Source organism: Chamaea fasciata, unplaced genomic scaffold (assembly GCF_029207755.1).
Source record: "Chamaea fasciata isolate MVZ Bird 193981 ecotype frontalis unplaced genomic scaffold, bChaFas1.0.hap1 SCAF_12, whole genome shotgun sequence".
Classification (NCBI taxonomy): Eukaryota; Metazoa; Chordata; class Aves; order Passeriformes; family Sylviidae; genus Chamaea; species Chamaea fasciata.
This window is the reverse complement of record NW_027094097.1, coordinates 19,595,004-19,613,922: the sequence shown is the minus strand read 5'-3', so window position 1 is coordinate 19,613,922 and position 18,919 is coordinate 19,595,004. Positions and strand designations below refer to the sequence as shown.

General features: G+C 52.1%; 1 protein-coding gene across 1 annotated transcript in view; it reads right to left on the bottom strand.

The window, feature by feature from the left end:
* The window catches only part of LOC136296085 (hydrocephalus-inducing protein homolog), a 72,697-nt gene that overhangs the window by 3,880 nt on the left and 49,898 nt on the right, over positions 1-18,919 (bottom strand). Inside the window, exons 37-64 of the mRNA XM_066194908.1 lie at positions 18,512-18,685; positions 17,289-17,413; positions 16,848-17,012; positions 16,343-16,547; positions 15,746-15,887; positions 14,466-14,502; positions 14,337-14,429; positions 13,815-14,264; positions 13,157-13,315; positions 12,542-12,729; positions 12,185-12,367; positions 11,824-11,943; positions 10,424-10,583; positions 10,146-10,318; positions 9,781-9,979; positions 8,997-9,096; positions 8,344-8,443; positions 7,683-7,851; positions 7,157-7,395; positions 6,771-6,843; positions 5,936-6,140; positions 5,319-5,551; positions 4,582-4,733; positions 3,447-3,639; positions 2,777-2,885; positions 1,945-2,196; positions 1,455-1,597; positions 887-1,108 (exon numbers count right to left, since the gene is read on the bottom strand). Coding sequence (XP_066051005.1) covers positions 887-1,108; positions 1,455-1,597; positions 1,945-2,196; positions 2,777-2,885; positions 3,447-3,639; positions 4,582-4,733; positions 5,319-5,551; positions 5,936-6,140; positions 6,771-6,843; positions 7,157-7,395; positions 7,683-7,851; positions 8,344-8,443; positions 8,997-9,096; positions 9,781-9,979; positions 10,146-10,318; positions 10,424-10,583; positions 11,824-11,943; positions 12,185-12,367; positions 12,542-12,729; positions 13,157-13,315; positions 13,815-14,264; positions 14,337-14,429; positions 14,466-14,502; positions 15,746-15,887; positions 16,343-16,547; positions 16,848-17,012; positions 17,289-17,413; positions 18,512-18,685 — 4,763 coding nt within the window. The remainder of the gene's footprint in view (positions 1-886; positions 1,109-1,454; positions 1,598-1,944; positions 2,197-2,776; positions 2,886-3,446; positions 3,640-4,581; positions 4,734-5,318; positions 5,552-5,935; positions 6,141-6,770; positions 6,844-7,156; positions 7,396-7,682; positions 7,852-8,343; positions 8,444-8,996; positions 9,097-9,780; positions 9,980-10,145; positions 10,319-10,423; positions 10,584-11,823; positions 11,944-12,184; positions 12,368-12,541; positions 12,730-13,156; positions 13,316-13,814; positions 14,265-14,336; positions 14,430-14,465; positions 14,503-15,745; positions 15,888-16,342; positions 16,548-16,847; positions 17,013-17,288; positions 17,414-18,511; positions 18,686-18,919) is intronic.

Here is an 18,919-nt window from a genome sequence, read left to right as displayed (position 1 = left end):
TACAGCAGGTCTCAAAATTAGGGTTAAGTTCCCCTGCTGGAGCTTTGTGGATGGAGAACCCAAAGACTGAAAAGTTCTGGAAAGCACCTTTTTCTTCTTGTCTTAGGAGAAAGTGCTCTCCACATGTCACGTGTGGAGCAACAACCACACTGCAGGGAGCTGGCAATGGGCATTTTGGGATGGGAAAGATCTCACTAGGAAAGTCTCCAACTGCAGATGTTCTGATAGAAAAGAGGATGGTTTAGAGGCCTTAAAATGGTCCAGGAACTCAGAAAGAACCTTCAGCCAAGACGAGTGTGTTTGGCAATAATGACAATAAAAGCAAGAGCATCTGGAGATGATCCTTCTCCAGACTCCTCCATACTGTCATACAGTGCCTGGGCTACTCCATGCTGAGATATCCCACACAATACAGAGATCACAACTAAAAACTCTGGTATCCATGCAGACAAAACTTGGAGTTCACCAGCACGTGCAGGAGAAGTATACTTCTCTCCACTTCCATAGAAGAGACAGAGTGCAGCAGACTTAACTCCTTGTTGGTGAAAAGGCACCAAATCAGATGAAGAGATTTCAAACACCATAAAAGGGGATAAAATCATCAAACATTGTCTCCCATTCAACACGGGCTGCAACCCTTGTGCTTGTTGTGGCACAGACTCATAGTTTGTGTTGGCTAAAGGTCTCTTGTCAAAAGGCCTCCCCCTCTCACGTGAGTGTGTCCGGTCACTGTGCATCCACCTCTCCCCTAGAATGCACTGCTGGTGAACCTCACGGCTGTCCAACGTCCAGAGCAAGCAGGAGCTGCTCAGCCAGCAGTGATGGGGGTTACCGTGGTTCTTTTTGTAGAAGCTGGGTTGTCTTTTTTTGCCATTTTGCTTCTCACCTTCCTTTTTTCAGGCCACCTGGCTGCCGGCTCTTCCCTGGTGGTTTGATTCCATGTGACAATGCGCATTTTGTTGTCCCAGTCCTGAACCTCCCCTCCTGGCAGCTCAGAGTTGATCTCGGTCACCTTACATTTCACAAGGTGCCTCCTGAAGGTGGCTGGGACATCTGATTTCAAGGTCACTGTGATGTCCTTGGCACAGCCAGGATGGAGATGTCCCACCTAGGGAGAATCAGGGAGTCAAAACCAAACTGGAAGCACTGCCAAGGGCAGGACTGCCAGCAAAAGGGACTGATGTGGTGAGCAGCTGTGCCAGGAATCTGCGCGTCGGAGTGGATTTATGTCAAGTTTGATAGACAAAAGTATGAACGGAAGGTGCCACCTCCCATAACATGAAGCCTTTTCTGCAAGGCTGGCAGCCATTGCCAAGCCAGGGACTTGGCATCTCGGCATCTCCTACGTGGCACTGGAATGGGCTGACACTGGTACGTGAGGACTGCCTGCCAGCTCCTGGGAACACCAGGGCAGGGCTTGAGCAATGGGGAAAGGCAGAGCCGTCCACGCTCACCTTGGGAGAGAACTGGAATGGTGCGTTTGCCTCCCACTCAAAGCGCATGACCTTCGTACAGGTGTGGTTGGTGATGGTGAAGGTCCTGTTGCAGGGCTCTCCAACAGAACAGTCCCCAAACTGGATGTGATTCGCTCTGACAGCTGTTGAGGAGGAGAACAAGGCAACTTCAGCATGCAGGGAGCTCCATCCACCCCCCTTCACGTGCACAGACACCTGTATGATCAATGCTTTCTTGCTCCAAGCCTTCCTCCCTCTGGAAGGGAGTTTCCCAGGCGGCTCCCCAGCCCACCACTTTCAGGGAAACACCCTGACACACCCCTAAGCCAGCCACATGAAGCACAGCACACACTGCTCTGCAGGCATGGCTGCCACGCCCACAGGCCACCAAGTCCGGTGGGTGACAGCCCAGGCCTGGCTAGAGAGAGGACACACATGATCAGGCATTTTCCTCTCCCTTCGGCCACCTTGGCAGCCTCTCCTCTCTTACCATCAATGATGTCTTTCTTCAGAATGCTCTCAGCATTCCGCTCCTGTGTATCTTCCTCCAGTCCGTCGAGGGTGAATTCATCCTGGTGGCCTTCACCCACCAGCTCTATTAGGGTCTTGTTAGAGTATTTGTCCCCCACTAAGGCACGAATCCTCCCTTCCAGTCGTTGAGCCAGGGTGGGTTTGAAAATGACATCGAACTCTGTCGATTCCCCAGGATGCAGAAGCAGGAAAGGCTTTGGGGGCTTGCTCTCTGCACAGCAACGGAAATCAGAGTTAAGTGATACAGCGGTACAGAGGAAATATTTCCATAGGCTGTTTGAGGAATGAGAGGTTGAAATCAGCTGCCTCCTAAGCACGGGTTCTACCCCCAGTGGTTCCAGACCCTCTTCCTGTGTTCACAAGACTGCCACCTCCAGACACATCACCGCTTAAGCAGCTTAACCTCAGGTTGATGCCCAGCCCGCATTCCATCTGCTTCCAGCCAGCTCCAGCCGTGTGGAAAGCGGAGCCAGAGAGTGCTTTTGGCTTCTGCAGGTTGTCTGTGTGCTCAAGGGCTGTGTCCATTCAGGCTGGTGCCTTCCCTCAAGCAGCAAATACCTCAGAGGGTCCACTGAGGTAGTGACAGTCCCCCACAACTCAACCCACCTTGTCTAGAGGAGCCAAAGAACTTCTTACAACTTGCTAGGAGAAAGTCCCCAAGAAAAGCTTGGGGGACAGAGAGCCCAAGGAAAGAAACTGTGTCTAACATCTGGCTGCTGCTCAGAGAAGCCAAGAGCAGGGCACACGTTTTCCCTCTGTGCAGGATCACACTTCATGGTTAATGAATTTACCGTGTACAGCAGAGTCGTCTTCCGCATCTTCAATGTAGAATCTCTCAAGTGTGGAGCCCCTGCCTTTCAAGAGGAACGCTCCGTGCTCATCCTCCAGGTGTAACATGAACTGAGAAAAGGGAGCACAGAGCACATTGACACTGGTGTGAGCACAGGGTGGGAACACAGGGACTGACCCCGCAGTGCTGCTGGTCCCGCATGGGAACCCAGCACCTCTCCCACTACAAACAGCACTTAGCACAAAAGTTAAGTCAAACCAGCTGGGAAAAAAGAGCGCTCAGAGGCATTTGGATGGACCTGACACAGAATCAAACAGGACAGAAAGTAATGAGCAGAATGTAATCAAGCCACAACTAAGTTTACTTAAAATGCAGTAAGCTGGGATCAAAAACAATCTAATGGAGCTGGAAAATCACCCCATGTCCATGAGAACAAAAGGTGACCTGAGAGATGGGGGGAAATACTGCACCACCTTTCCTGTGTTCAACTTAAAGAAGAAAGGCTAGAGGCACAATTTTCAAGAACTCCCTTCTTGGAGAACACATGTCAGTCACTTGCTTAAAAAGAATTTCTGACACCTCTTCCCAGGTCTGCCGTGTTTTTTGGGACCCTTCCCCTGTGCCACAAGCACTTGTTCCCAAACCAGACCATTCCTTGAGCAGGTCCTCACCTTGACAGGTATTATGCCCTTGTTTTGGATGACCAGGGGGAGCATCTCTGACTCCCCCAGCCGGAGCCTCTTGAAGCACAGCACGGAATTTCCCCTCCTGCTGCAAGCACTTGGGCACACGACTGTCAGCTGCGGCTCATGCCCCTTCCCGCTGATGGTGAAGGTCAGGATTTGAGGTTTAAAGTTCGCAGGGCTGCAGGAGAGGCACAGAAACAATTTCAGCTGGCACTAACCCATTTCTCACTGGGCGAGTGAGGCAGCAAGGGCCACCCACAGTGTTTTCCCTGCCTGATGCTCCTGAACCACACAACGCAGCCCCCACCAGGCTCTTCCCAATCCACTCAGGGCCATTCACAAGAGGACTCTGTTCCAAAGCGCCCTCCACAATAACAATTCAAAATAATTTCAGTTAATTGAATCGTGCCCTCCAGGAGGTAAATAATGAGGCACCAGATGAGACATGGCAAATCTCCTGGATGCAGTGAGATGAGACACATGCAACAAGCAAAAGCACAGCATGAAAGCAGTACAAAAGCAAGTAGGCAAAAATAAATCATTGTCACCATCAGTAAAGATCATTTCCAAGCAGAGTAAGAAAGCAATTGCATATTAGCAATTAGACTTCTCTTGCTCCAATTCAGCCACTAAAAGGTTGAGGAAGGGCAGGTCAAAGCTGCACTACACAGGTCCCAGGGCAGAGGAACTGTGCTTCTCTTTCATACCAGCTCCAGCCCCTTACATAAAATAGCTTAATGAATACCAGGGAATCACAGTGATCAGAGGAGCACTTAATTTTACAGATACACAGGAAATTGTGACTGCTGACCTGCTGGCACAGGAACTGTTTCATCTAAGCCTTTGTCCCTGGAAATCCCCAAGTCAGCTGCAGCACATCTCAGTAACTTTCAGCTGGCTACCTAATATTTCCCTGTCTTCATAATTCCTCATAAAGGATAAACCATCAGTCTCATTTTTTGGCTTTCTCTAACAGTTACTGCCTCCCAGATCATCTCATGCCAAGTACTCTGCCTATGGCTACTGAAAGCATTAGAGCTAACATAACAGGAGGCCTGTGCCTGCCGAGTGGAGAGGGAGCTATCACTGAAGCCTTCCCCAGTATTTCACAGTCAGTTACCCTTCTGGGATGACAAGGGAAGCCTTGAAAGTGCAGTCGTAGGTCTGCTCATCTGGTGGGGTGAAGGTCACCGTAGCAACAGCACAGGATGAGCCCTGAATGGACATCTTGACCGGATGCAACTTGAAAACGTTGTTGACAGGGCTTTCATCCTTGGGGGAACGCAGAGAGCAGTGTTAGGAGAAAACACCTTTCAACATGACACAGTTTTATTCATAAATGCATTACTGAGAACAGCCCCAGGCAGTGTGTCCTCCTCCCTGTTTCCCTGGGCAGGCTCCCTCCCTCCCAGGGAACGCTGACCTTGTGCTAAAGCATTCTGTGTTTTGAGCCCTGGCCGCTGCCCCAGCATACATGGGAGGTGGGCACTGCTTGGAAAACCCTGCAAATAACCTGGAACTGGCCTTCAAAGTGAAGGAAAAGCCAGGGAGCCTGAGGAAATGCCTCCTTTGAGCCCTGGCATGTCAGTTCATGACAGCCCCTCTCTGAGTGTGCTTCCAGGAGAGGTTCAGAAGGATTCACTTCTCCCACCGAAGACCCAGAGGTGTGAGCCAGAACCTTGCCCGAGACATGCAAAACTCAACACAACTCTTCCCTGGCTCTGCTGCTCTCCCCTGCAGTTTGACCTGCACTGAGCTAGACTAGTCTGGGCCCCAGGAAGCAATGCATCTGGAGAACAGAACGGACTCTCACACTGCCTTTAGAGGGACACCATCACCTTGGCCTCCTGTTCTTACCTTTCCACACAGGGGTCTGATGGAGAGCACCACATCACACGGCAGGCTGCTTGCATTGTAGATACTGAAATGAGCTTCAGCTTCTTGCGCAACCAGAACCTTGTTGAAGATGAATTTGTTCTCGTCTCTGATGAACAAGCCCACGCCTTCCACTGACCGCAGCTTGCGGCTGAGGTCAGTGCTGCGGCAGATCGGGTACTTCTCAAAGATTGACAGGACATCCTCAACGAGTCCTGTGGATAGACCAGAGGGATGAGCATGGAGGAGAAGCCTCGCTGATGAATTTATCTGGACCCTGCTGGCCTCTCAGGAGGCTTTTCCTCTCAGTCACCCTTTCTGCCCTGGGTGACTGCTAAACCCAGCCTTGGGTGGGGGAGCTGGCTTTGAGGATGGAGCTCAGTCAACCTCGGTCTTAGAGAGCGCTGCTTTCCTTTTATGCTTCCATGCATCCCTCTCAGCCTGGGAAGGATGAGTCCGCTGGTGGACTTGAAGAGGGCTGGAACCTCTGAGGATTCTAAGGTGGGACACCAGGGCTGGCGTGCCTCTCTACCCAAGCAGCAAGTTTAGGTGCTGATCAGCAGCAGGTGTGACCAAGGGAACCTGTGGGCAGTACGTACCTGGGAGGCAGGACTCGGCAGTCAGGGTAAAGGGAATGCCAAGGGGATTGTCCCTGGGGTCTCTGCCCGTGATGTCAATGTAGAGCTGCTCCTCACACGTCCCCTCCTGCCCTGCCAGGCATTCCACTGTGATCTTCTGCTGGCCCCACGGACTGATGGAGCCGGAGCAAGGGGACACCGTGAACATGCCAAGACTGAGGGGACCCTGCAGAAAAAGTTCCAGGAGAGGCTGATGGCTAACAGCTGTGCCTTGAGCACCCCAGCAAAGAGTGTGTCCCGCCCTGGCCTCCAGCTGGGCCCAAGCACCCCAGTCCCAGGGCAGGGAAGGATGACTCCATGGCCCAAGGGCAGCCCCAGGCTGAGACCAACCAGCCAAGAGGAGCTGCAAGCCTGTCCCAAGTAGCAGAGAGAAAGGAGTTTGAGTGTAAAGAATGAAGGTGGTAGCTGTGATCCTTCAGCCTCCAGAGGTAACACAGGAGAGCAGAAATAGCTGTGAGAAAGGACAGGAGAAAGGTAAGTGACTTAGAAGAAGAAAAAGCAATGTTGGCTGAGCTCTGCGGACTGGGAGTTCACTGAGGCGTGTTTTTACTTCTGTGGTGTTCACAGACTTATGCTGGCTAGCAGCGACCAAACACAGGACCTGCTCCCCCCTGTTGATCCCACAAGTCCAGGTCAGAGCCAAAGTACAGGAGTGTCAGTGGGACTGAGCAGATCCTGGGTTCCATCCTGTAGACCATGTCCCGCCCTATAGCCATGAGCCCCCAGCCAGGGCACAGCAGCATCTTCTCACATCCCTCTGCAGCAGCAGCACTGTCGGGGAGCAGGAGTCACCCACCTGTGTCAAGGAGCTCGATTTCCTTTCCGTGGAGTCCTCTGCAGCTGATGGAGCAGATTCCTCTTGCATTGAACTGAGAGGAGAAAGCAGAGGTATCTGTCATGCTGAGCTCCCCTGCCTTTCTCTGAGGCCAAAGCTGGCCTTCCTCCACACGGAGGGAAGCCTTCCTGCTCCTGATGGCTCCCAGAGTGCAGCACCCATTGCTGGACAGGAGCTCTATCACCAGCTTTGTACTACACCTGGGGACACTGCGGTGTTTTTTTGCTCCCTCTCCCCAAGCCAGGGATGCAAACGGACGACAGCCCAGGTCTCCTGGCTGCCTGCCACATACCAGCCGTGGGCTGGTGCCTCCTCAGACAGGAAAGGTGGTGCAGGGCTTCTCGTACCTTTGGCTTTCCCATGCAGATGCATCCTCGGGTGCTTGGTGGATGTAGAATTCGAAGCTGAGCATGCCTTTGTTCTCCAGAATGACAGTCTGGGTCTTCTTGGTGCCCTCGAGCATGGCACCGAAGTCGATGGGTGAGGCGGGCTCAATGCTGTACTTGCTGTACACAGCTCTCGCCGACACCCTCAGTGGGATCTCGGCAACAGTCTGGCCTCCTTCCCCTGAGCTGCCGTCTATCACCTGTGTCCACAGGAAGGGGTGGTAAACACAGCAAAGAGGCCAGCCTCTACCCCAGTCCCCAGTCTCCACCCCAGGCCTCCATCAGTTTACCCCTCCCTGTTTAAGCACCGCCTCCAGAGTCAGATGCTCAGCTCCACTTAAGAAGCCTCCCAAATGGTTTTGAAAGACTTTGTTTGTGTACGTAGGAGAGAGGATTCTCCAGTTAAAGCACTCCTTCCATTCGACACCTATCCCGTTTACACTCCCAAAATGTCGAGAGATAACACAGCCTGGCCCAAGCAGCTCACCTGGCAGTACAGGATGGGTTTGTTCTTGAGGAAGATTTCACTTGTGGGGTGGAAGAGCATCTCAATATTCACACCAGGCTGGGAGGCAGTCAGCACGCCTGACCGAGGCTCAACGCTGAAGTGGGATGCCAAGTCTTGCATGCTGGCACCTGCACCCTTCAGCGTGAAGCTGGGGAGAAAGGGAAGGAATGGAGATCTCTGCAGTTAAAAGTACAGGCACCACTAGCACGGCCAGGACTTTGCATAGGACCAGAAAAAAAACAAGAAAAAGGGAGAGTTCAGCTCTGCTCAGAGAATCCTGGATCTTGACAGAGAGTGCAGACAATCACAAGGTTAAGGCATGAAACCTTGACACCAAAATTTTTCATTCACTTCTTTACAGAGTCTCAGAAAGAGAAAGGAAGTGACCATCAAAGAAAAGCAATGAATCTCATCATTTCAGTGGCTGAAATTTTTGGGGCTCTCCTTTGGGTTCATGCTGAGCTGTGAAGAATTGCTGGTTTGTGGCTGGATTCTCTAGTAAAATAGTTGAGATTAGAGAGTCCAGGTTTTGTATTTCCCATGAGGTAGCCAGCATGAAAACAGGTTCCAGCCATTGACAGAGGGAGAATGCAGGCCTGGGAATCTGAAGAAATGCTCACTACCAGGCAGCTGGACTCACCTGTACTCAATGTCATATACCCCTTTGTTCTTTAGACTCAGGACTTTCTTCACCTTATCCAGGACATTAATGGTTCCAAATTCCAAGCTTCCATCTGGACCTGCAGAAAACACGCAGAGCCAGGTCAGAAATGGTATTTGTCAGCTGCAGAACATGCCAGGTCACAAACTACGTGGAGGTCTTGACACAAAACCCTTTCCAGCAAGTTTCCCTTCTTGACAGTATTTTCCAGCTATTTGTCTGCCCTTTCTCTTCTTACTCAAAATATCTGCAGGATTAGTAGCTAAGGAAATTACTTTATATGCTGTGCTGAGCCCGTGGGAGTTGCCAACTGCCTGTTCACATCACTGTTGTTTCAAAGCCCCCAAATCCAATCTGCACATGAAGCTGCACACTTCAAAGTTCAGAGGGGAGAAACTTAAGGCTGTCAATGCCCTGACAATGCATTATTCCACACCACTTGCAGGGTTTGTGCTTTATGTGTCCATGCCATCCTTGCATGCTATCCCATCCCATCCCATCCCATCCCATCCCATCCCATCCCATCCCATCCCATCCCATCCCATCCCATCCCATCCCATGCGCTTTGGTCGCCCGCCCCCCAAGGTAATGCAGTGCACCTGGACTGCTTTGTTTGGGAGGCGTCCACTGACCTTCAGGCATGTCGATCCTCAGAGAAACATCATAGACCTTTGCAGAGATTTTGATGTTTTCAGCCTGAACAATCCCCAGGATGTTTTCTGTGTCTGAAACCTGGGGCAGCAAGAAACAAACACTGTTCAGATCATTCTTTTGGTAGACAGCCTCTAAGTCCTTGTCTCTGCTGGCTGCTTCCCCTATGGCCTCCCAGGCTTCACAAGCGTCGGTGGACTCCCAAGCTTTGCTAACCTGTTCACCTCATGGGCTGCCCCAGTGGGATTCAGCTGCAGTAAAAAACCCTATCAGCCCAACTCTGCACTCCTACAGCAGGGAATGATGCTGCTAAAGCATCCTTGAGAGGCACAGGGATGTAAGAACAACCACAAGAAGTGTGAGGTGTCTCAGAGCAGGTGCCATTGACAACCCTCTGCCACCACCTAGCACTCTCTCGGAAATGCAGCCCCTAAAGCATGGGGAACAAAATCCCAGGGGGAGAGTTTGTTGCACCATGCAGAAGGTTCAGGCAAAGTCCAGGAGGAATGTAGAGATCACGCTGCAGTCCATACAACCAAACAACAACCTTCAGCCGTTGACAGGGACAAGGTGGTTGTGGTACAGGCTCAGGACGCAGCGTCTGGTTATCTGGGGGGATGTGGATGCACTGCACGTTCTGGCAAACGCTGTGTAGAGGCAGAATTTGGGGTCACAGCACCCTTGTGTCTGTCAGGTGCAGCTCTTCCCGACTCTGTCCCTAAGAGCGCACGGCTGCTCTGCCAGGCAGGGCACAGTCCCTCTCACCTCAAGTCGCAGGATCTTTTTAATGCTGCCAATCTGCCTGGCCTTGAAATTCAGTGTCACTTCAAATTCTGAGCGGGGAGCAATGATGCCTCTATCTTGTGACACAGAGAAGTCCTCAACAAGGTCATCCAGCCCACGCAGCTGCCAGGCCATGGGCAGTAGGGTGTCGTTTTTCAGGACCAAGGTCCTGCTGTCAGTCCTGCAGAGACAGGAAGGCACCTGGCATCAGCTGCTGGATGGTCACACCAGCCTCACCACTGAATGCAGCTCCATCCACGGCCCTTGGAGCAGCTCCATGCCCTGGAAACCAGAGTCAAAGGTTTTCTCTTTGTCACCAGTCTTGGAGTGCTTGTGGGATGACTGACCTGTGCAGACGGAGCTTGTCAAAGGACAGCTCCAGGGGGCTGACGTCCAGCTTCACGTGCACCCCGTGGCAGCACAGGCTGAAGACCACTGGCTCCGGGTTCTTCGCAATGCAGCAGATCAATCTGTCTTCCAGGAAGCCAGGGGAACTGGGGTATGCCCAAATGGTCAGCTCCTGCACCCAGCCCCACAGAAAGAAATAGAAAGAGCACTGCGTGTGAGCAGGAGGAGCAGCCCCTGGGCACTTCTGCGGTGCCTGCTCTACCTGCCCTTCACCTACCCGCTTCTCCGCTGGCCTCAGGGTCATGCTGGGAGGGTCCAAAAGGAATGTATCTGATTTCATGTCCTTCTCAAAGGTGAACTGGACCTCTACGTCCATGGGGGAGTTGTTGAGGATGTTTATAGTCTCCTTGTTGCTGTGGCTGTTCTGGGCCTTGTACCTGTCCACAAAAGGGGAAAAGGCTGCAGAGGAAACTGTTGCCTGTGCCGCACATGGAGGAAAGCACCGTGGGCACCCAAGGAAGCGGTGCTGGGAGATCCTGCTCTAACAAACAAGTGAGGGAAATGGATCCCAGTCAGGGGCATGAGCATGTGCTCATCCTTGCCTTACTTTGGTGCCTTTCCCTGTACCCGGTGCCTCCACCCCAGAAGCCTGATGATGCTCAGGCCACTTCAAGGGTTTTTAATACAATGTACATTCAAAGGTGCCTAGAAAAATAACAGGAGACCAGGCGCATGGGTTCTTTCCCCTTCTTTCTTTCCCTGCCTGGTATAAAGAAAAGCTTTTGGAAAAAGAGTTTAGCTGATCTCTTTCATAGAAGTCATGCAACTGCTTTGGATTTCATGGGTTAGCTCAAAGTCTGAGAAAGAAATATAAAGCATCAATTCCCAAGAGGAATGCCAAAAGATAAAAAATAACCCTTCTCTCAGGTGTGGAAATGACTTTGGAGTGAAAGGGTTAAAGAGGCAAACAGAAATCCCAGATCATCCATCAACCTGTCTAAAGATTGTCTGTATTTTAAACTATTTCGATTTCATTTCCTTGGGTTGTCAAAATTGACCTAGTCTTCCAGAGATCCCATGGGGACAAGAATTTAATGTTAAATATTATTTTTTAAGAAGTGACCGTAGAAGTAGAAATATGCAATAGCTTCAATGACAACGTGTTTAGGTGGACTTCATCCAGCAGTGAGGATGCAATGTCATTACAGGAAGATGTAATTCCTGCTCTACGCTCCCCCTGACACCCATTGGCAGGTCAGCCATAAAATCTTACTAATAATTACAGATTAATGAAAGGTTTGAAAAACTGTCCACGGAATAATTGCTCAATCAGGCTACCTGCAGAGCTCAAAGCACTTCAAAAACCACCAGAAAGTTCATTTCCTAAGGGCTGAACTGGGATGTAGAGGGGGACAGGAGTTGCCCCCAGGTCACCTTTGGACTGGCAGCAGCATGTGGCTCTGGCCACCGAGGCAGCCACCAAGGCACCCACTGGGTAGGCAGAGCAGCTCCTCCAAGGCTCACGTGCCCCTTATCTGCTCAAGTTCACACACCCGTGGCCCTGCAAACCCGTGTCTCCCAGGACTCTGGCCGGGACTGCCCTGGATTGTGCCACCAGGACAGCATGGCTCTCCAAGCGTGTCCAGGAAAGTACAAGGCCCAGCAGGGAGCACATACCACTCTCTTGATTTCCCACACAGCAGCGGTCCAAAGTGGAATTGCTTTGTGCTCTCAACGTATTCTTTGAAGATGATTTCATCTGCCTCCATGGTCTTCCTCCACTGTGGAAACACCAGCCTGGGCAGAGAAAGCGGAGAAGGAGGAGCTATGAGATGCTCCAAATAGGAAATGTAGTCAGAAAACCATACCCCTTCCTGGTGGCTGAGGTACCACCTGCCTTCCCAGCTCCCAGCACAGGAAGGAAGAGATGCTGGACGACCTCAGGCAGCACGATGTGCCCAGGCCAGAAGCCCCAAGGGGCAGCCCTGCTGTGAGTTCAGGGGCAGCAGCGTGGGAGGCTGCCGGGGGCCAGCCTTACCGTGGGTCCTGGCTGATGCTGGGGTACAGGCCGGTGACACTGCAGGGCAGCTCGTACTGGCGCTTTGTGCCCACCAGCTCAAACCTCAGTGTCTGCTCAAACTTCCATGGCTTTTGGGTGGAGAAGTGGACCTTCAGTTCCACCTCACCGTGGGCAGGCACTATCCACCGGTACCGTTTCAGCCTGGCAATTAAAGAGGAGGCTTCAGACATTGCTAAGGAGCAAATCAAACGAGGAGGGTGCGCTCGCCATCCCATGGAGGCACTGGCACAGGGTCGCTGTGGAGCTGGGGACGATGGACCTTGTTTGGCAAGAGGGCCAAGAAGCAGAGGCATCACCTCCCCCCGTGCAGCTCACCTGAGGAATTCTGTGGGGATTGAGGCACTTTTCAGTGTACTTTTGGGTCTGGTTGTGGAGGAATCCCAGAGATGTTCTGTTCTCTGTGTGGAGACCTGGCTGTCCTTTAGAGAGCTGTCTCTGCTGGCCTCTTTATCCGTCTTTGGTTGGCCTTCAGCAGAACTTCCCTTCACATCTCGGGCCTTGGCCTAAGGGGAGAGAGAAAAGGGAGAGAGAGGTGAGCCCTGAGACATCCCCATCCTGGAAAGCAAAAATGGAGTTTTTTAACCAATGGAAGAGCGAATAAATAAGTCCACCTGCCCATGGACTTGGTCTTCCTTATTGGTGTTTGTTTTGCCTGGGACCCCCCTTCTCAGACTCAGGACTGTCTCCTCAAGGGGAGTTGCTGGTTCGAAGTGATCTCCTCCCACTTGTCTTACAGAACTGCTCTGTCCCCAGCAGAGCTGTCTCTTTTTTCCCATACCTGACAGAAAGGAGACCTGCTGACACATGGCCCCACCACATCTTCACTCCCTCTCCACAACGATCCTTCTCCATCCAACCTGTCCCCCATGCCCTCATCTAGCCTGCCCTCTGCCCTGGCACCTTCAGTGCCAGCACCACTGGAGCACCCACCAGATCATCTTCCATAGCAGCACCTCCCGGTGCCTCAATGGTGAAGAGCTCCACGTGCTCTGCGGAGCCCAAGCGCTCCTCTGGGTAGTTGACTACGGAGAGGACAAACGCAGGGGGCAGCGGAGGCCCCTCAGGATGCAGTCCCAGATGTCTCAGCATCTAAAACAGAAGAGAAAAATCTTGTTTATACTTCTGTCACCTTCATCCTCACAATTCCTTCTTTAAAGGCACGGAGCTTTTGGCAATGGGGTTTTTGATTTACAAAATCATGAAGTACAAATGCTTTGTTATGCCCAGTGGGGTGAGCAGGCTCCAGAGCAGAGGCAAGAGCTACAAGCAGGACCAGCAGAGAAATCTCTCCTGAGTGTCTCAGCTGAAAAAACAATGACCATGAGCTGCCCTGTCCCGGGACCGTTTATAATGATTTCCAGGCTGGGAAACTCTGAACAGATGGGATACTTGTACACAGAGCACTTCCACTTTCTGCCCATCTGAGGGATGGTGATGACCTCCCCATCCACACAGATACTTACAGAGTCATTATGGAACATCATCAGGCGCCTGGAAAAGGCTCTGTGCCATTATCCCCTGGGAGGACACAATGCTCCAGGGCCCAAGACCACGGCAAGCTCAAGATCTGAGCCTTGCAGGGTTTTACCTCGTCTTCCGTTGGCAGCCTCCCACTGCTCAGGATCTCTGTAAACATGGCCTTTGGATCTGTGAACTGGATGTCCAGGCACGGCACCCCGACTCTGACTGCCTCTCCTGCAACTTGGCCTTGAGTCTTCAGCCGAGGTGACTGAGGATGGCTTTGGCGTCTGTGTTTTTGTGCAGGCTTCTTCTTCTCCACTTTCTCCTGAGGCTTACTGGTCTCCTGACCTTTGTTTTCAGCTGAAGGCAGTGCCTTGTTTCCATTTTTCATCACAGGTAACTCCACGGTACCCTGAACCCTGTCCCAGTAGGAGAAAACCTGTGCGACGTTCTGCTGTGAAAACTCATGGATCTGAAACCTCAGGATCAAGTTCTTCTCCATCTCAGCTGGGTCCTCTGAGATTTCTGTTTCTTCCTGCTCTGGGGCTTTGGTTTCCTCCTGCTCTGGGGCTTTGGCCTCTCCCTTCTTTGGGGCTTTGGCTTCTCCCTTCTCAGGGGTTTTGCTTTCCTTCTTCTCTGGGGCTTTGGCTTCCTTCGTCTCTGGGGCTTTGGTTTTCCCCTTCTCTGGTTTTGTAGGCTGCTTGCCCTTCTTCTGCTTTTCTTTCTCCTTCCGCCTCTCTTCCTCCTTCTGTCTCTCTTCCTCCTCTAAGGCTTTTGCCTCCTCCTCAAGCTTTTGAGCCAGCAGCTGCTGCTCCCTTCAGGAAACAAAAGAGAAAACATTGCTAAGAGTCACCACCAGAAACCTGGGCTCGCTAGTCCTGGCTGGCCCTGCACTTTATTCCTTGACCCTGAGGCCAGGCAGAACTGCAAGACCATTTCTGTGAATTTTCCTCAACCCACAGAGGCCTGGAACATCCCAAGGGAGGGGAATGGTGGAAGGGGACCTCCAGGACCCGCTGAACCTAAGCCTTGCCATCATAAGGTCTTAACTGTGCAACCTCCCTCTTAAGGCACACCCAAACACCTCTAGCCCACTTGCCAAAGGCTGAGCCACCAGCTCTCTGCACAGATGCCTGAGAACTCCCTTTGTCTCTTGATTTCCCAGTTTAAACCAGATCACAACCTGCTAACATCTCCTTATCCCTTCTGCCATTCTTTCTCGACTCAATCAGCCCCCTCCTCCCTGGGCACAGCCTGCTCCTTAATGAGAATAATCCTATCAGTCAGAAAGCAAAGGCTGCAGGAACTCCTCTCCTGCAAGACAGGCTCTTGTCAGCCAGGTTTCCAGCTGGAACCCAGCTGTGACCAAGGCAAACTGGTGTTCTCTGCCATGGAAACAATTGGAAGCAGCCTTGTCCATCTCCTCCGCATGAAATCAACTTCAGCCTGGGCTGAAAGAAGTCCTGATACACAGGCTTGCTTTAAGCAGCCTCCCCTCCCAGTTCCACACTTTTCCTATGTGTCCTGAGCTGGGCTGCCTTCTTTGAGCTTCTCCTGTGCTTGTCTCCTGCTGCAGCTGAAGGGGTGCCTAAAGGACACGAGCTTTCATGGGTGGTGTCCCAACATAAGGATCCCTGGCACATCAGCATTGCAAGGACTTCAACTGTAGCAGCACCAGGACCCAAACCAAGGGTTTGTCTGTGCCCCCCACCTGCCCATACCACAATCCCACTGTTTTGGTGAAGAAGGGAGATGATGAAGAAGGTGTGAATCAACATCATGGACTTAAAGACACTTCTACAGGCAGTGCCAAGGCAAGCCCAGAGCCCAGCTCCCTGCAGGCAGCATCTAAGCTGGGAGGGCTCACCATGGAGAAGAAGATGTTCTATCTCAGCAGAAGAAGGTCCTTCCTCCCTTGGGAGCCAGGCAGCTAAGAGTGGCCATCCCTGTGTTGCTTCTGGCCTTTGCTATCAAACACGTCTGAGCTCAGAGTCCTTGGAGCAGGGAAACCCTCCGGGGACACTACCCCGAGCAGGAACCCATGGAAGGCTTACTCACCTCTCCCTCCGCATATGGTTCAATTCCTGTATTATTTTATCCACGGCAGCTTTCTCCTCCTCAGGGAGGGCGTCATACTCTTCCTCATCCATTCTCAAGGCACGTTCTCTGTTCCTCTGAAGAGCTTCTTCCCGCTGCAGTTCTTTAGCACAAACCAGAGCAGAAACCATGAGTGACAGCAAGCACATCTGGGTGCTTTGGGTCAGCTGCAAGGACTCACAGCTTTTCCCAACCCAGCATATCACACCAGGAGACATTGGGGAGCTCATATCCCTGCTCCAAAACTCAGACAATCCCCCAAACTACGGCCAGGCAGTGAGTTCCTGCGCTTTTCCTGGCTTAAGTGCACCAGGGCTGAGGACAGTTGTTTGTCACTGAGCTACAAGAGCTTGAACTTGTGCCCAAGCTTTAACGTTAGAGATTAAGGTGTCTTAAAGCCTCCAGTCTCCTGCAACTCTGAGATGAGTGTGGTTACAGAGGCAGAAGGTGGAAAGATGAATAAAAACACTTCTTACAAGCTCTGCTGCAAACCCAGACACACAGAGATAAGTCTGAGGGCTTGAGAGAGAAGATTTGAGAGGGACAGACATATCTCACCTTCCCTCTGTCTTTCATCCTCCTTCCTCTGTGTTTCAGCTTCCTTCTTGGCTTTCCAAGAAGCATAATCCTGATGCACATTCACCATGTAGATATAATGGCGATTCTTGACAGCTGTGAGTACACAGAGCAGAGAAGATTCCAGGCTTCTTGCAAAGAGGCTCTCCAAGCCATCAAAGACCACTCCCTTGTAGCAATCTTCGTGCTGCAAATACAGGGAAGAGTAAGTCAGCCATTGCACACAGGGAGCTCACAGCTGGACAGTAAACCCAGATGTCACAGGGCACCAGCTGTCCTTGTTCCAGGTGCATTAGCTAAGAGCAGCTTGTGTCTGTCCTTAGGCTCTGCCAACTAAGGGCATCTGCAGCTTCCCCCAAGGTTCCCTGCACACAGGCCAGGATCCTCCAAGAGCATGTACAGACCTCCTCCTCCTCCTCCTCTCCGAGTTGTACCTCACTGCCTGTTCTCCGGAGCAGGAATGTCTCCTTTTCCCCACCCCACATACCTTCAGCCTCTCACAGAGGATCTCCACCAGCAGGTGCTCGGGCAGCACACAGCTCAGGCAGTTCAGCTCTTCCCCACAACTGCTGGTGATGTTCAGCTGCTGCGGTGCAGGAGCAGTGGAAACTGTGAACTGTAATGTGGACCATTGTAAGGAAAATACACCCCACTGGAAAGCCCTGAACAACTCCCACTGCTGGGCTTGCAGCTGGGGTTCCTCACTAGTGGAGACTAGAACAACCCTGCAGTGCAGGCTGGGGGCTCCAGGGGATGGTCCTGGAGGACCCATCCCCTGGCCAGCAGAGACCCAAGCCTGCAAACTCCTGGTGCAATGGATCCACATACCAGGCCCTGGCTGGCACAGAGCCTCCACTGTAAGCAGCCCCGGCCCATCTCACAGACAATGCAAAGGTCCCAGGCACCAACCCAGGCAGATCGTGTTTACCTCGGGTTTGCTGGCTGGCTCCGTCTTCTTTTGTGCTGGTGCGCTCTTGCCTTTGGAATTCTTGTTCGTTTTCTCCTGGGAGGCTTGCCTTCTCTTGGCCGGAATGGCGTGCTGACGCTTTTTAGCTGCATAGGGGACACATGGTTCAGGAGGGCTTTGAAAAGCAAGTAGGCACCTTTCACCACAATGGGCACAGCCTTGGACCCTGGAAGGAACCTGGCACTTCTTCCCCAGTCTGCTGGGCACTGGCAACACTCAGAAGCAGCTCCCTCCCTGCTTCTCTTACCAGCACGCTATCCCATCCTTGATTTTAAAGCCAGCACTACGTCCCTCCTAACAACTGTGCATGCAGGTGACACTGCTTGCACAGGAGTTCCCCATGGATCAAGCCAAGGATTTGTCCTCCAGGACCATTGTTTCCATACACTGCACCCATCCTGCATTCTCATGTGGAGACTTGCAGCCCTGCCCCGCTTGCACCAGCCGTCTCTGCTGAAGCTAAATGCTCCTTGTGGGAAAACCCTGCTGGGACACAGACTCCTTTTCCTTCCGCCAGCTCCCAACCCAGCCAGCTTCAAAAGTGAGCAATGCAAAACTTCCCCCTGCACTGTGGCAGGTCTGGCCTCACCCTGCAGAGCTCAGCCTACCAGCTGCCCAGTAAGCTTCCTAAAAGTCTCTGGTCTCACATGGAGAACAGCCCAACATACACGAGCTGTGTAACCTGACAGTGAGCACAGGTAAATCTCGGGAGACAAGAGCTCATTTGGAGCACGTCTCTGATTGGAAATTCCTCTGGGAGGCTGTCCTTCCCTTCCTCTTGTTCGCAAGGTTACACTCATAGCCAGTCCTCTTGTGCGTAATGAGCCACTTCAGAAGGCTTTTTCCTTGGTAAAGTGGGCAGCAGTTCTGCCTGCTGCCCACGAGAAGCAAGCTTGATTCAGCTTTGAGGAAACAGAAAATATTTGGGAAAGAGACGGGCATGCTTCACCACCCTTAGAAAAATGAACATGTGCCAAGCATGGCAAGCAAAGGGGGATGTCAAAGAATCCCCGACTGAGCCCTTAAAATTGATTTTTTATTTTTTGAAGACCAGCCAGAGATGCACTTCACCCATGTTCCCTAAGAGACCCAAGGACTGAAAAACTGCTGCTCTGAGTGAGCAGAAGTGGACAGTCATGGTGGGTTTCTCAAGCACTGGCTCTGGGTCTGGCATTTCTCCTCACCAGCATTACCTTTGTTTTTGCTTTTCAGCTCCATGGCAGCCTCGGTGCAAAGCTCCCGGGCACGGAGCCCTGCCTGGCTGCCATCATTGGCAATGGCCTCTTTCACCACGGTGTCAAGGGACAAGGGAGCAGCGTCGTAATGGTGACACAGGGCCGCCGCTATCTCTGTCTTTCCTGAGAGAGAGAGAGGAGGACTGCTTGGTGACACGTGCACATGAGGCATTACAGGGACAGGCCCTGGAAAAATCTCCAACAAGATTTCAAAGTTAAAAGAACAGGGGGAAATCAAGTGTCCCTCCAGGGGAGGCCATGAGGGAGGCAGCTGGAGCGTGGTTGCCAGCTCTGAATTCTAGAGCCAGGAGGATCATCTCCACCTCCTGTTCGGCTGAGGTCTTTGCCTTAAGCACC